Source organism: Phyllopteryx taeniolatus, chromosome 8 (genome assembly GCF_024500385.1).
Source record: "Phyllopteryx taeniolatus isolate TA_2022b chromosome 8, UOR_Ptae_1.2, whole genome shotgun sequence".
Classification (NCBI taxonomy): domain Eukaryota; kingdom Metazoa; phylum Chordata; class Actinopteri; order Syngnathiformes; family Syngnathidae; genus Phyllopteryx; species Phyllopteryx taeniolatus.
The window spans coordinates 16,766,533-16,781,093 of NC_084509.1; the positions used below are offsets into that span (position 1 = coordinate 16,766,533).

A 14,561-nucleotide genomic window follows, 5' to 3' on the forward strand; every position below is an offset into this window, starting at 1 on the left:
TCCGCGGGTCCTGTTGACGATCTCACAATTCTGTGGCTCTTACACTCTTGACACAACCATGCAGACTTAAATCTCATACAAAGGGATTCACTCCTTGGTTCACAGATGAAAACCAAGAACTTAAAACTTAAAATGGAATGTGCCTAGACTTGGTCTTCAGGCAGGCATGCGGGGATAAGTTAATGAAATGCAAACAAGCCCTCGTTTTGGCTAAACCTTATTTCTCCATAATTTGTCTTAAAAATACTCATTTGCTTCAGCAGTAATGCTAACCCAAAAGTAGCCTGTTTCCAACAGCTCCCCTTTTCAGCTGCTTTCAGGCTAATTTTTACAACAAGGGCTCCTTAGAGTAAAATTAAGGACATCTTTGCTCAAGCCTGGTTGAATAGAGGAAGTATCGCTTGACGAACTCAGTGCGGCAAAATGGACAATGGGATTGCTCTACACTCTTCCTGGGAAAATTGAACAGTTTTTAATCTTAGGATCTTCCATTTTAAATAAATCTCACCTGGCACTGTGCCAGCAGCTTTCAAGGTGGCTGTTATTTGACCTTCACTCAAAAGACCCAATCTCAACCCTTAGTGTTTCCAACTATAGGCTGTTGTCAAATCTCCCCTTTTATTTTGAAAAAGGTTGTAGCATCTTAATGATTACATGTCCTCTAGCAATCCATTTGAACTTCTTTAGTTCAGTCATGGCAGACCACTCTACTGAAACAGCCCTTGCAAAAGTGATGGTGCTTTTCCTAGCTATAGACTGTAACTCCTCATTCAGAATTTTACTCAACCTCATTGCTCACCCTGCGTCGATTGGCAGTTATTTTTATGCGATTGTCCGGTCCTATGGATTTTGACATCGCGCAGTGCGTGACAGGCTTAACCTAAAATTAAGTTCAGAATGGCTGGCGAAGGAGGCGTTCACTGCTGTTGTTTGCTCAAACGAAAGTGGACGGTGGTTGCCATCATTCTTTAGACTTCCAACTGTCAAGAATCGTGTTGTAATGTCTTAAATCAGAAAGTCTAGTGAAAATGGAGCATGGTTTGTTCTTGTGGATATTTTTATTTCTAAGCCCTATTGTTGGTCATTGCACACTTACCATACAGCTTTCCTGAAACATTGAATCCCCTCCGATGAATTCCCAAAAAGACTTACGAGCCATCATTTGTGTCAGTTAAGTTGTATTTGTGGTTACAATGGGAAGACTACTCCCATCCGTTATGGCTGACCAGTGCCCGGATATACGTCACCAATCAATCCCCGAGTCATGCCACAGAGACGTCAAGACAGAATGTAGCTAATCAAAGAAGTGCCCTATACTGACAAACACTGAAACGACCGTAAATGAAAACAAACATGGCTTAGCTGTTTGTTTGTTTTTTGTATATAAGCGGGTTCCCCCGACGGCAATAAGTGTTTTCTATAGTAAGCCTTTTTATTTAGCTACACCACTTTCGTCTGTCCGTCTTTTGTGTGATCACATGAGGTTTCGAGATCGGTAGTGGAACTGAATCTTTTTGTCTGTGGCGTTCTGTGTTGAGATTAACGGAGCACACAACAAAATACTATCAAAACTGTTAAATGTATTTTTTTACCTTTGTGTGGACGCTGTCACATATTTAAAACAACTTAAGATTTGTAAAATCCTTGTACCAAACTTTGCTTATTAGGCTGCCATTAAGCCCCAAATTACTACGGCGTGTATTCCGTGGGTATTTTTTTTTCCTGCAGACATTAAGTTGAGAACTATGGAATAAGTGCCAATATTCATATTATATGGGTACTTCAATTTCATTATAATTAATCAATTTAGTAGAACGGTAAATATCCAGTGTATACAATTGTTTCACCCCAGCTCAAGCTCACCTACAATCCTGAGAACAAGCAAAAAAAATTGTTTAGCTGCACAGTAATGACAATTAGGTTTGTAAAAATCTTTATTTTCACAGCAATTAGTACAAACTCCCATTGTCTTTGCCATCATAGAGCATTCATTACATCAGTTGCACATAAACCAGCAAAATGATGAACAGTGAGTTTGACAGCTTTTTTGCATTGTAAGAAACATGTTAATCATTCACAAAACCTATTCCAAGTCAGTAAATATCACAAACATTACCATTATCAGATATAAAATTTTGAATCAACCTTAAAAAAAACCCGATTAAAGTCAGAGAAATACCTTTTTTTTGCTAAAAAAAAAAAAAAAAAAAAAGAGTGAATAACAAATCAGAGCACCTTGACTATATGTCCCTTCTTCCTCCAAGCAGGGTTGGCACCACTTCACACACTGCCAACCCTGCTTGGAGGAAGAAGGGACATATAGTTCAGGGTTGACGTGAGAAGTGTGTGTTCTCATGTCTTGTCGTGTACTGCCTTTTACAAAATTAACTTTTTGGTGGAGGGCGCAATGGAGACCAGCTGCCTATTCACCTCTCAGCTGAGTGCTTAGCGTCTCTGTGGTAAACGTAAGCTCGGCTTAAGTCTGTAGGCTGGCGAGCTTCTGGTTGAGCTCGCCCCTGCTGCGACGCGAAGGAAGATAATCTCGCCCAGGAGCTCGGAGCCCAGCTCAGCCCCTGCGTCCTCAATCAGGGGCTTAACGCTGGCCCCACGCAATTCCATGATGCGGATCTTGGTTATCTTCTTGATCCAGTGGTACACTGCAAAGATATTAAGAGCACACACGTCAGTGAAACCACAATAAAAGCAGATGTTTTATATCAATATATGATTTTAAACCCATTTGACCAAATTGGTAGACACAATTCAGGGTGTGGTCTTCTCCGGCCCTCTTCGACACGCCCCTGGGGTACTTAACCCTGGCGCCCGTGTGTTTCTGACTCTTTTTTTTCCTCTCGCCTCTTGTCTTGCTGGCAGCTCGCCAGCCGGGCTGGCTTCGGCCATCCCTGCCCTCTTTTTGTTCGGACACACAGCTTGGTAACGCAAGGCCTTGGAGATGGAGACCTGGCTCCCAGGCCTCCGTGGAAGCCCGAACAGTTGCTGTTCGGCCACCAGCCAAGCTTGAGTCCTCCGGTCTTGCGAGTGGATCCCAGAAAGCAGGCGGGGAGAGAGACGGTCCTGCTCTCCCAAGAAGGCAGAGAGAGACCACCCACCAGTAGACGTGGCAAAACGTTTGCCAGAAGGTACAATATTAGTCCCTAATAATTTCAGGGAGATTACTAGCTTCAGACAAAATCTAAACTTTGTCCTCTCCCGTCCGCACTGGATGCAGCAAGCGCACGTTTCCAACTTTAGTCCAACACCCGAGGTTCTAGTTTCCTTTTCTTTTTATCCTTATTAGTGTTGTTTTCTTTTAGTTAGATCCCTTTGTGTGGATCCCTTGTAGATGTCATTAAATATACTATAAAATTCCACTCTTGGTTGTATTTTGTGTGTGTTCTGAGTTCAAGTAAACCTCTGTCATCTAGAACTAAAAATTTCATAAAGTGTAGCAACCTTCAGGTTACGAGACTGATAAAAAAAGGTTTCTCATTTTTCCTAAATTTTATACCTACAAAAAGTGACGTGGTGCCCCTTTATGAGACATACGAGTTTGATTTGAACAATTAAACTTAAAATTACGCTAAACCGGAACGCAGGCGTCGCTTCCAGGCTTATTCTTTTCGCCTAAATTAACTACATTTTGATTTGACTAATATACACTACAATAGTATTGATTATTTTACTTGTTGCCAATTTGTTTTCTGCTTCTTTCAAATTATATTTAAAGTTGAATTTTGGTTGTTGAATAAATACAAAGTTTTGAAATCAATGAATTGTTTGTGATTTCAATATAAATCAAAATAATCCTCGTGATTTATTTTTTCCCCATAATCGCCCAGCCCTCGTATTTTATTAAAAGTTGATCTGTTTTGTCATTTGATTAGATACATATTTATTGTGAATTGCTATATTTTAGTGTATAGACTACGCCAAAATATATAATCTTAAAGCAGGGATGGCCACTTGTTGGCCTGCACACTTGGAGTGGCTCCTCAAATAATTTTTGAACATTCTCAAAAGGCTTCTTCTACAATGCATGGTCATTTTTAAGTTGTAATGATACTGTTCACCGGCAGATGGCAGACATTGCTTTGTATCACTCCCACCGGTTCTTCTCCATTAGAGAAGAAGAAGAAGAAAGAATACAGCGATGGTGTCAGCCGCATCAGCCGGTGCAGATGAGAATCTCAGAGACTCTTTCGGCACGGAGGGGAGGGAGAATTTATTTCGTAAATATCAGGAAGAGCACGCTGGCGTATCCTGGTGAGAAGCCAGGTAATGCTTACTTTAGCTGAGCAGTCGACAAAACTGCCCGGGATGTTACTGTACTGTAATTGTAAGTCATGGTTTCATTTAAATGTAAGCCACAGTTAATTAAGACACACCTTCAAGGAACTACGGGGAACATAAACGCACTTAAAACGATGAGGATTAACATCCACAGAGAACAAGTTCAGCATTACATGCCCCAATACTGAACTAAGCGTCCGATCGGAACAAAAGTCAACGAGTTTTTCTCCTTCTAAAGAAGTGTCCTGAATTCCCAAACGTTTATTGAATGTTGTTAAAAGAAAAGGTGATGTAACACAGTGGAACAGTTCCTTTTTTGGAACGTGTTCCAGCCATAAAATTCTAAGTTAATGATTATTTGCTAAAAACAATAAAATTGATCAGTTTGAACATTAAATATCTTGTCTTTGTAGTGTATTCAATTAAATATAGGTCGAACATGATTTGCAAATCATTGTATTCTGTTTTATGTTTAACACAAATTCATTGGAATTGGGGTTGTACGTTCATGTTTGGACAATTACTGAATGAATACCTTTTTCTTCTCCTGGTGCTCATTGTAGTTGTCGCCCCCGTTCTCCTCGTGCGGTCGCTTTCGGCCGTGGTGTTTGCTTTTCTTCGACTCCAGCTTCACCTGCATGGCCCGACTCCCACCATCTTGTTCACATTTCAGCTCTGCCTTGGAGGGCCTCCACCCAGCGATGCCGATCGGCACTGGGGCAGCCTCGATTTTATCAACATCATTGATCTACCTAAGCCCCAATCGAGGCTCTGTCACAACTAAATACAGTAAATCTACCGCATAGTCAAGGTTCCCAAATTCAAAGATTGACGTTTTTCTATCAAACCTATCAACTATTTACTGCAAAATGCCTGCGCAATCTAGTGTGTGTCCCAGTTCAATGTTCGTTTACATTTTAAGTTGCATTTTGCAATGCGATACCAGATACCTCAGATCCTGTGGTGTGTCTTTCATTTGATTTTCACGCACCTTGTTTGATGTCAACATGTTTCTCCTCATTCTGTTCAAGTTTGACGACTATCTTTGTAACGGCATCCGTTTTGGGAAGGTCGACGTTGGCACCGAAGTGCAGCACGCTGTGGCCAGAGTACGACACTGGCTGACTCACGTATGGCTTACATTCAGCTTCGGGCTCAGTCTCCTCCTCCTTGTAGTAGCCACCCGAATCTCTGTCTTCGTCCTTCTTGAGCAGCACATCACCTTCAGCAAAGGCACAAATTCCTTAAGTGATGAGTTTGTTGCTCATTCACCTTAATTATTAAATTATTACACATAAAATTTGATCAGTAATTGAAATGTAAGAGTTACATTTACAACCCCAATTCCAATGAAGTTGGGACGTTGTGTTAAACATAAATAAAAACAGAATACAATGATTTTCAAATCATGTTCAACCTATATTTAATTGAATACACTACAAAGACAAGATATTTTATAATATTAATATAATAAGATAAGACAAGATATTTTATAATAATATAATATAATAAACTGTTTTGTGTATTCAATTAAATATAGGTTGAACATGATTTGCAAATCATTGCATTCTGTTTTTATTTATGTTTAACACAACGTCCCAACTTCATTGGAATTGGGGTTGTAGATCAGGGATTCTCACTCACATTATCCAATTTCATTTTTTTATCCAGCTTCTTCATGACAAATACAGTGTATTTTTGCACTTGCATGACTCTAATTGTGTTTGTCAGTATATTTCATTAAGGTTTTTCAGAGTATTCACATTTTTATTGTTTCGTATGACAATTATGCTCAAAAATGGATAATTACGTTTGTCAAAAGAACCCACCTTCAATTTATAAGTCTTTCGAGTTACGAGCCTTTGTTGGTTAAAGTTTTGCTTTTGGTTGCGAGCCAAAATTGGAGGTAAACTTTTTTTTTTTTTTGTCAAGCTGTTCGTCTCTGGCATCTAATTTTAACGGAATTGGAAATAGGAAACGCACTAATTCCTCGCAGCTCATCAAAGCAACCCTCCTTTATTCGGCTCCACAACATCTACCACAAAGTCATTATCATGCCCAAGCACAGCAGCATGGTAAGTTTGAATAAATGTTTAAACTTTTCAATGGGTACTGGCGGCGAGCACTGGACAACACTGAGCATGAGCTAACCTGCACAAACACCGCACACGGCTAATTTGTATGTATCCCTGAAACACATGCAAGTTGGCCATGTGTGGCGCTGGTGCAAGTAAGCTTGGATAAACTTTAAAACTTGTCAAACATTTTCAAGCTTTTTTTGTTGAAAAAAATTGATTTGGTTTACCTTCAAGTAATGCATATGCACATTCTGTTACGACCGAAATGTCCCAAAATGCTCGTATACGTTGCCCCCAAATCCACACTATCCAGCGCGATCATTTATTTGCTCTTTGTTGGCTTCTCAGTCGTGCAACTCTGCTGTATTGGCCTCAATTGGGTTATCTTTCGAGTCCTGGCTTCCGAGTTACCTTTTTCCATTATAGCCGTGGAGCATATAACCAACATGAGACTCAACGGCTGAGGCGGCTTCCGTCCATTCATTCTTAAAAACTTTTTTGTGTTATCTTTCCAAACTTTGGAACAACACGCAACACTCCTCCAAACTGTTTGATTGGCTCATTATGGTCACGTGATCAGAACAGGACCTACTGAAATCCTGTGTGTAGCTCATACACAGTCTGTGACAGCGGCCTGTGGGAGGAAAAACAGAAAACAAAAAAAAACACTGCGATGGTTGATCTTTATCTAAGGGCAATTGACAGTGGGATTGCATTAGAGCTTGACTCAGTCCGGACACAGACTCTAGTCCGCCATTTGAAGATGTCCGATCTAGACTTTCAATCATGCGATGAAATAATGGTGCACGGTTCCCAGAGAGTGAGGGAAAAGGTGGAGTTAACTGTATTATATTCTTTTACCAATAATGTTAAGTTTTATCTGATGTGCATGTTGTATGTTTTTTATTTATTTATTCTAGGATGCCCATTAACATCAGGCGAAGGAACAGTCCATAAAAAAACTTTACATTTATTAAAATGTGAATTAATGTACACTGTCCCTTTCCAAAAATAAATAACTCTCAGACAGTTAGGCGTTCAAGAGGGTTACAAGAAGAAAAATGAGGGTTAATAGATTTGTTCAAACTATTTTCACAACTTTAAATTGGTTAATAATGCTTAAAAATAACAGATGTGAGGAAAGACAAATAGTACAAATTTGTGAAAAAATATGAAATTGACCATTTTTGGACATACAAGGTTTCCGTCCAACAGCGACGATATGCATTTGTTTTTAAGGATGTGGGCATTTGTTTTGGGTTTGTTTGTTCATGTCAAAGAGACTATTTAATTTCATTTGTTGATGGTCATCTGCTACTTTTCCCTTTGAAATAAAATATTAATTGGATTGAATTATTGAAACATGCTGAATATGCAACATATGAGCATGTTCTTTTGAAAAAAAAATTAAAAAAAAATCTAAAAATTGTAAATCAGTGGTTTACCTTGCTGCACTTGCATTTTTTGTCCTTCTTCCATGTCGCCCTGCTCCTCGGTCCCTAGGCCAGAAGACTTGGCCCGCGCTTCCTTGTTCAGTGCCGCCGAGAGCCGCTCAACCAGGTCCGGCTTCAGGCCATTGACGTTCAGACCACGGCACTGGAGCTCTGCCTTAAGCTCGCTAGTTTTGAGTTTCGTCAAGTCATCCAACTTGTAGGTGCGAGTGTCTTTATCATAAATGCTGGAGAGAAAAAAACATGGGGATTAGACCTTGGATAGTTGACAACGGTGAAGTTAAAGGGGGAGTTTTCCATTTAAAAAATAAAACAGTGGAACCCTGATTTACGAACATAACTGCTTCTTGCAATTGAAATGTCTGTATATTAAACAGACATGCAAACACCAAAGGGATGAAAACGGTGACAAAAAAAAATAAAAATTGCAAGGAGGGGGGGGGGGGGGGGGGGTCTGGCTGATCTGATGAGCAAAACTGTTGCTTCGACGCAAGAGTAGCAATCGAGGATGTCCGCTCCAGAGGCGGGTAGCGTAGCCAAATATTGTTCTCAAGACTACTGTTACTTGACAATAATGTGACTCAAGTAAAGGAGTCCTCCAAAAAATTACTTAAGAGTAAATGTTACACTGAAATAATTACTAAAGTACTGAGTAAATAGTGAGTAACTTCTGATTTTTCTTAACCATAGCATGAACATCAATTTAAAAAAAATAAAAAAAATAATAATAATCATAATTACAAAATAAAATGTGAATGTGCAAATTCTGGTGTGTGTGCACAGTCAAAAATAACATCTGCAATTTACTGCACGGTGTTTTCTAAAGTTGTAAGTGAGCTGAAATATCCACGTTTGGGCAGACAGTCCCTGACAAATACTACGTAAATACTACAATACATGAAAACTGTTGTTTTTGTTCTTCTAACTAGAATTAAATGTCACAAGCACTTAAATTGGATTGGCGCAAACAGCGCCCGATACATAAGTCAAAGTCGTAGTCTCGCGCACGAAATAGTTAATAAATAAGAGTCACGAGCGATATTTAGATCATTGTAATGGAGTAAAAGTACCGTTACTTCTTAACAGCAGAAGCAGCGGAAGTGTTTTTTTCTGGTCTCGTCAACTCCTGTGACTTGTCCAAAGCAGTTCCCAAGCACACAGGCGGAACCTCAGGCCAATGCGCTCGCATAGTTGTCTGCCGCAAAGTAATATTCACAATTACATCTGTGTGTGGATGGTGGATGTGTGGAATGGATCTAGCTGTCAGCGTACGAAAAGAGCTTATGACGACAGCGACACCCCCTCCAGCAAAAACTCATCGGAGGTATTCAATTCACGTAAACGGCCTATTTTGAGTTCCATAGAGCGAATTTCGCTGAAAGGCGACTGATTTGCATGTATGTAAACATAATTCTGCCATAAGAAAGAATGTGAACAATGTAGGGATGCACCGAAAATTCGGTCACCCAAAATATTTGGCCAAAAAAATGGCCCAAAAGTACATTTGCAGTTTTTGGACAAAAGTCTCAGTCTCGCTGTTTAGCAGCTACAACGGTCCATCAAAATACTGTATGTCTTAATTAGGGCTGGGCTATAAGAAAAAGAAGGCTCAACATAAGTAGTGCCGGATTGCTATTTACAAGTCAAAATTTTGCACCTCATACAACACATTGAAAACCAATACTGTGAAAAGGGTTGGGCATCGAGAATCGATTGAAACCGGGACTAATGTTCCGGTTCTCACGGAATCGTTCAAATTTAAAAATTTAGATTCCCCGTTTCAATGTCTACAGTCCGCCGACTCCAAAGAAGAAAGTGGCGAAAACCAGCGAAGAACGGGCACGGAGATGTGCTTGTACGCGTACTCCCAGAGGTACGCCAGCACATTGCATGGGGTACGTGGAAACAGGCTTGGGCAGTTGTCACTGAAGACCGGTATTGACGTTATGTATTCATGATTTAAAAAATTTTTTTTTTAACTGTAATCGGGTACAGTCACTGAAAAAAAGATGTAATCAGATTACAGATACAGGTATGTGCCGAACAATTTGAATATCGAGGGAAAGTACATTTGTTTCAAAAAGTGAAACTTGTATGTTATATTAGTTCACAAAACAAAGTGAAATATTTAAAGCCTTTGTTTCAATTTTGATGATTATCGCAGAAAGACAAAAAAATGAATCCAGTATTTCACAAAATTAGAATAAAAATAAAAGATAAAGTTCAACATTGTAGGCTTTGTGTCCCTATCTTGTCAGCTAATTAGCGCAAAACACCTGCCGAGGTTTTGCTCAGCCTTTAAAATGGTCTCAGTCTGATTTAGTAAGCTTCAGAATCATGGGGAAGACTTGTTGACTTGACAGTTATGCGGAAACCACCATCACAGAATCAAAGTACATTAACACAGTGCTAAGAGGAAGGGGAAAATGTGGCTGGAAAAGGTGCACAAGTGACACGGATGACTGCAGCCTTGAGAGAATTGTCAAGCAACGGCGATTCCGAAATCTGGAGGCGCTTCATAAGGAGTGGACTGAGGCTGGTGTCAGTGCAACAAGAACCACCACATACAGACGTCTGCATGACATGGGCTACAGATGTAGCCACTCCTGAACCAAAAACAACGTCAGAAGCGTCTGCGCTGGGCTAAGGAGAAAAGGTACTGGTCTCTTGCCCAGTGGTCCCAAGTCTTATTCTCAGATGAAAGTAAATTTTGCATTTCATTTGGAAATCAAGGTCCCAGAGTCTGGAGGAAAACTGGAGAAGCACAAAAGTCAAGCTACTTAAAAGTCCAGTGTGAAGTTTCCACAGTGGTTTGGGGAGCTATGTCATTTGCTGGTCTGGGTCCATTGTCTTTTATCAAGTCCACAGTCAACGCAGCCGTCTACCAGGAAATTATAGCGCACTTAATGCTTCGCGCTGCCGACGAGCTTTTTGAAGAAAATTATTTTATTTTCCAGCAGGATTAGGCACCTGCCCACAAAGCCAAAACTACCAATACCTGGTTTAATAGCTATGGAATAACAGTACTTGACTGGCCAGCAAACTCCCCTGACTTGAACCCCATTGAAATTTATAAAGGTATTGTCAAGAGGAAGATGAGCCAACAAAAAACCCGAAATGCAGACAATCTGAAGACCAATATCAAAGCAACTTGGACTACAATAAGACCTGAACTGTCCAAAGGCTGATCACCTCCATGCCACGCTGCCTTGATGCTGTAATGCAAAAGGAGGCCCAACAAAGTACTGAGGGCGTATTACTTTAATACACTTTTCAGAAGGCCAACATTTCTGTTTAAGATTCTTTTTTGTTGGTCACATGAAATATTCTAATTTTGTGAAAGACTGGATTTGTTTATTTTTTTGGTATTTCTGCCATAATCATCAAAAATTAAAGGCTTGAACTATTTCACTTTGTGTGTGGTTAACTTATATAACATACAAGTTTCACTTTTAATAAAGTGTCAATGATTGTGTTGTTTTGACCAAAGAATGAGTGGACTCTGTTGAGCTAACATTAATAGCTATGCTAGCTACGCATTATATGATCGGTCCATATTGAACTCAAGTACTGACGTGGATGGATTTTCTTTAATGATACCACTGTTCAGCAAAGTTTTCCGAGTGCCTTGAGTGAACTGTAATTCCAGTCACTTTGCATAGAAATAAACGGACCGAAAGAGTCGGTGCAGGAGCAGTCTTGAAAACCAGAAGTGCGCAGCATAACCCCCATCTGCATTGAGAATATACTATCACACACGTCCTGGAGTTGTTGAGCAGAAAGGACAAGGGAGGACAAAATTACTCTCGCTGACTGTGGTACAGAGTACAGAGGGGCAGGAATGGCACAGGAAAAGGGTCCAGACCCAGCAGAGCCATCAGAGATTAACAGAGGAGCTTGGTTACAACTGAAAGAAAAATGCACACTCACTTACCCTGCGTCTTGCCATGGGACAGTTCCCTCAGCCGAGAAGAAGGCTGTGAAGGCCTCCCTGACCCTTCTTGCCTCTCTTGTTGAGTTGTTGGCGGCAAGTCTTCCGAGACCTGGCAGTGGTTCTACCTCTTCAAACTGGATGCCTCCCCTCACCGCAGATGCCTGGGTTGTTTTCCGCAGGAAGTTATGGAGAAGACAGGTAGCCTTCACACACTTCTCTGCAACTTCGTAATGAGCCGCCATGTCACGTCTGTACATCCTCCACTGGGCAGAAAGAACCCCAAAGGCATTCTCCACCACCAGCCGAGCTCGGGAGAGACGGTAGTTAAAGATCCGGTGCTCTTTTGGAATGATGCGTCCTGGGAATGGTCTCATGAGATTTTTCTGGAGTGGAAAAGCCTTATCTGCAACAAAGATGTGTGGCTGGGGTCCTCGGTGATCAGCTCCTGGTAGTGGCAGGTCAGCAGGCAATTGGAGGGTGCCAGAGCGCAGCGCTTGACCAAAAGCCGAGTTGGCCAGAACCCCACCATCAGTGGTTCTTCTGCAGCCCCTGACATCTATCACTCGGAAACAATACTGAGCATCCACAACTGCCAAGAGAACCAATGAGAAAGGTCCTTTTAACTTTAATCCTGACTTGCCAGGGGCTTTGAGGACAATATGCTTCCCATCCAGTGCTCCACAACAGAGAGGAAAATTCCACCGCTCCTCAAACGCCTCTGCAATTGACCGCCACTCGTTTGCGGTGGGCACAGCCATAAACTCATCCACGAGGCAGTCCCAAATTGCTGTTGCAACATCACGGACAATCATGGAGACGGTGGAGACCCCAACACAGAAACTGTCCGCGATGCTCCTGAATGAGTCACCTGTGGTAAAGTACCTGCAGCACATAAAACATGAAATTTACCTGAGTTGTAATGAAGATGCTGTAGTAGTCTACATAAAACGTGTTGCTAGTAGTTGTACTACTTTATTGACATGGCTGTACAGCTGCTTTCATAAATACACAAATTCTGGTGACTGTATATGATGTTAAAGTTGCATGATACGTAGATATGTGTGTGTAACATGACTAGGGATAGAGTGATTATCTGCCGGGACGTTCATCAACGCCGATATTTGGCATTTTGACACACATCAGCAACAGCCTTTTTAAAAAAATATTTTTTTTAAATCCGATGGCCGATAATTTAAAACTGTAAACTTCAGGGAACTTATTTTACTATAAAAGACATGCTGCTGACCCTGGGAACTCTGTGTACTTTTTGATTTTGTTTAAACTGAAATAAAAAATAAGTTAAAGATTACAGCACGGTGGACGACTAGTTAGAGCGTCTGCCCCACAGTTCTGAGGACCGGGGTTCAATCCCCGGCCCCGCCTGTGTGGAGTTTGCATGTTCTCCCGGTGCCTGCGTGGGTTTTCTCCAGGCATTCCGGTTTCCTCCCACATCCCAAAAACATGCATGGTAGGTTAATTGAAGACTCTAAATTGCCCGTAGGTGTGAATGTGAGTGCGAATGGTTGTTTGTTTATGTGTGCCCTGCGATTGGCTGGCAACCAGTTCAGTGTGTACCCCGCCTCCTGCCCGATGACAGCTGGGATAGGCTCCAGCACGCACGCGACCCTAGTGAGGAGAAGCGACTCAGAAAATGGATGGATGGAAGTTAAAGATTAACATTTCAGCTAAACAGACATTTTGGAAAATGTCATTTACTGTAGAAAACTTTAGGGAGCTATTTGTTTAAGTATTCATTTAACTTCATAAGGCACGCTGCTGAGCCAAGCAGCTTCGTGCACTTTTTGTTGGAATTTTATAACAAAGATGTCTATTGTTTCGGATTTAAAAACATTTTTTTTTAACATGTTGCAACTCTGAAAAGCTGCTTAATAATCTTAAATACATTTAATTGAAGCTTTGATGGAGTTGGTATTATGAAAAATGTTGACTCCTATATTTTCCCTTTTACCGCAAATGAATCTTGGCATCAAATAGATGTTATCTTATACACAGACATTACAAAGAATGATGTCCTAACTCGTTACAGTTAGATATTTCAGCATACTTTTGATGCATTCATTGCCATTACATCACATGAAAATCTCTTGATCTGTTGTTCTCCAAACGTGCAGACGTGTGACAAGGTAGCTACAGTGAATATTTATTAACTGTGACACACCAATTGACGCCACTCACCGGAGACAGATGGAAAGGCGCTCCGCAGCTGAGACGGACCGCCGGTAGTTGGTGTCCATGCGGGAAATCCTGGCACCGATTCGAGTAAACAGGTCTTCAAACTGGGAACGGCTCAGTGTCAGGTAGCGCTGGAAGCGGCCGTCATCCAGACGCAGTTCCTGGAGAAGCCCGTGAAATTCACCAAGCTGTGTGCGCCTCTGAATTGTGTTGTTAACCCAAGCACGGCGGTGTTTGACTCTCCGACGTTTCTGCGACTTCCACAACAAGTATAGAGCACCGAGAGAAATCAACTCGTCGTCCATTGTTGCTCGCAAAACGGCTGAATTAATTGAGTTTGGTATCACTAGCTACCACCAGAGGAAGCCCCTCCTCTTCAACGTTAAGGATTCTGGGTAATGTAGTCTTAGCGCAGAGCCGGCCAAGCCTTGGCACTCTAAGGCCACGTTTATTTGAACGTACATATTGGCCAGGTCATTTGCAGAAGACGTTGAAAAAAATGGGCAGTAGTTCCAGTGTGTATACAAAATCTATTATTTCCAATTTCAATAAATATTGAATACTGTATATCCAGTGAATATAATTGTTTCACTTAAACTCACCTGCGACTCTGAT

The 14,561-nt window shown here is 41.1% G+C and overlaps 1 protein-coding gene and 1 long non-coding RNA gene across 3 annotated transcripts; both read right to left on the reverse strand.

Annotated features, from left to right (window-relative positions):
* Positions 1–1,916: 1,916 nt before the first annotated feature.
* On the reverse strand, positions 1,917–5,017 carry LOC133481961 (uncharacterized). The gene is made up of 2 exons (XR_009789652.1): positions 4,826–5,017; positions 1,917–2,657 (listed from the first exon to the last, which is right to left on the reverse strand). It is a non-coding gene; the product is annotated as an uncharacterized LOC133481961 (long non-coding RNA).
* Positions 5,018–5,029: 12 nt separating this feature from the next.
* Positions 5,030–14,326, reverse strand: LOC133481962 (uncharacterized). 2 transcript variants are annotated; one of them, XR_009789653.1, is made up of 5 exons: positions 13,950–14,326; positions 11,754–12,635; positions 7,814–8,046; positions 6,596–7,002; positions 5,387–5,512 (listed from the first exon to the last, which is right to left on the reverse strand). XR_009789653.1 is itself a non-coding variant. In XM_061781377.1 (4 exons), the coding sequence occupies exons 1-4, from the start codon at positions 14,249–14,251 to the stop codon at positions 5,274–5,276; spliced, it is 1,656 nt and encodes a 551-aa protein (XP_061637361.1). In that variant the 5' UTR covers positions 14,252–14,324; the 3' UTR covers positions 5,030–5,273. The 2 variants fall into 2 exon arrangements, 1 of the variants encoding a protein (XP_061637361.1); XM_061781377.1 differs by lacking the exon at positions 6,596–7,002 and having other exon boundaries at positions 5,030–5,512; positions 13,950–14,324.
* Positions 14,327–14,561: the final 235 nt, after the last annotated feature.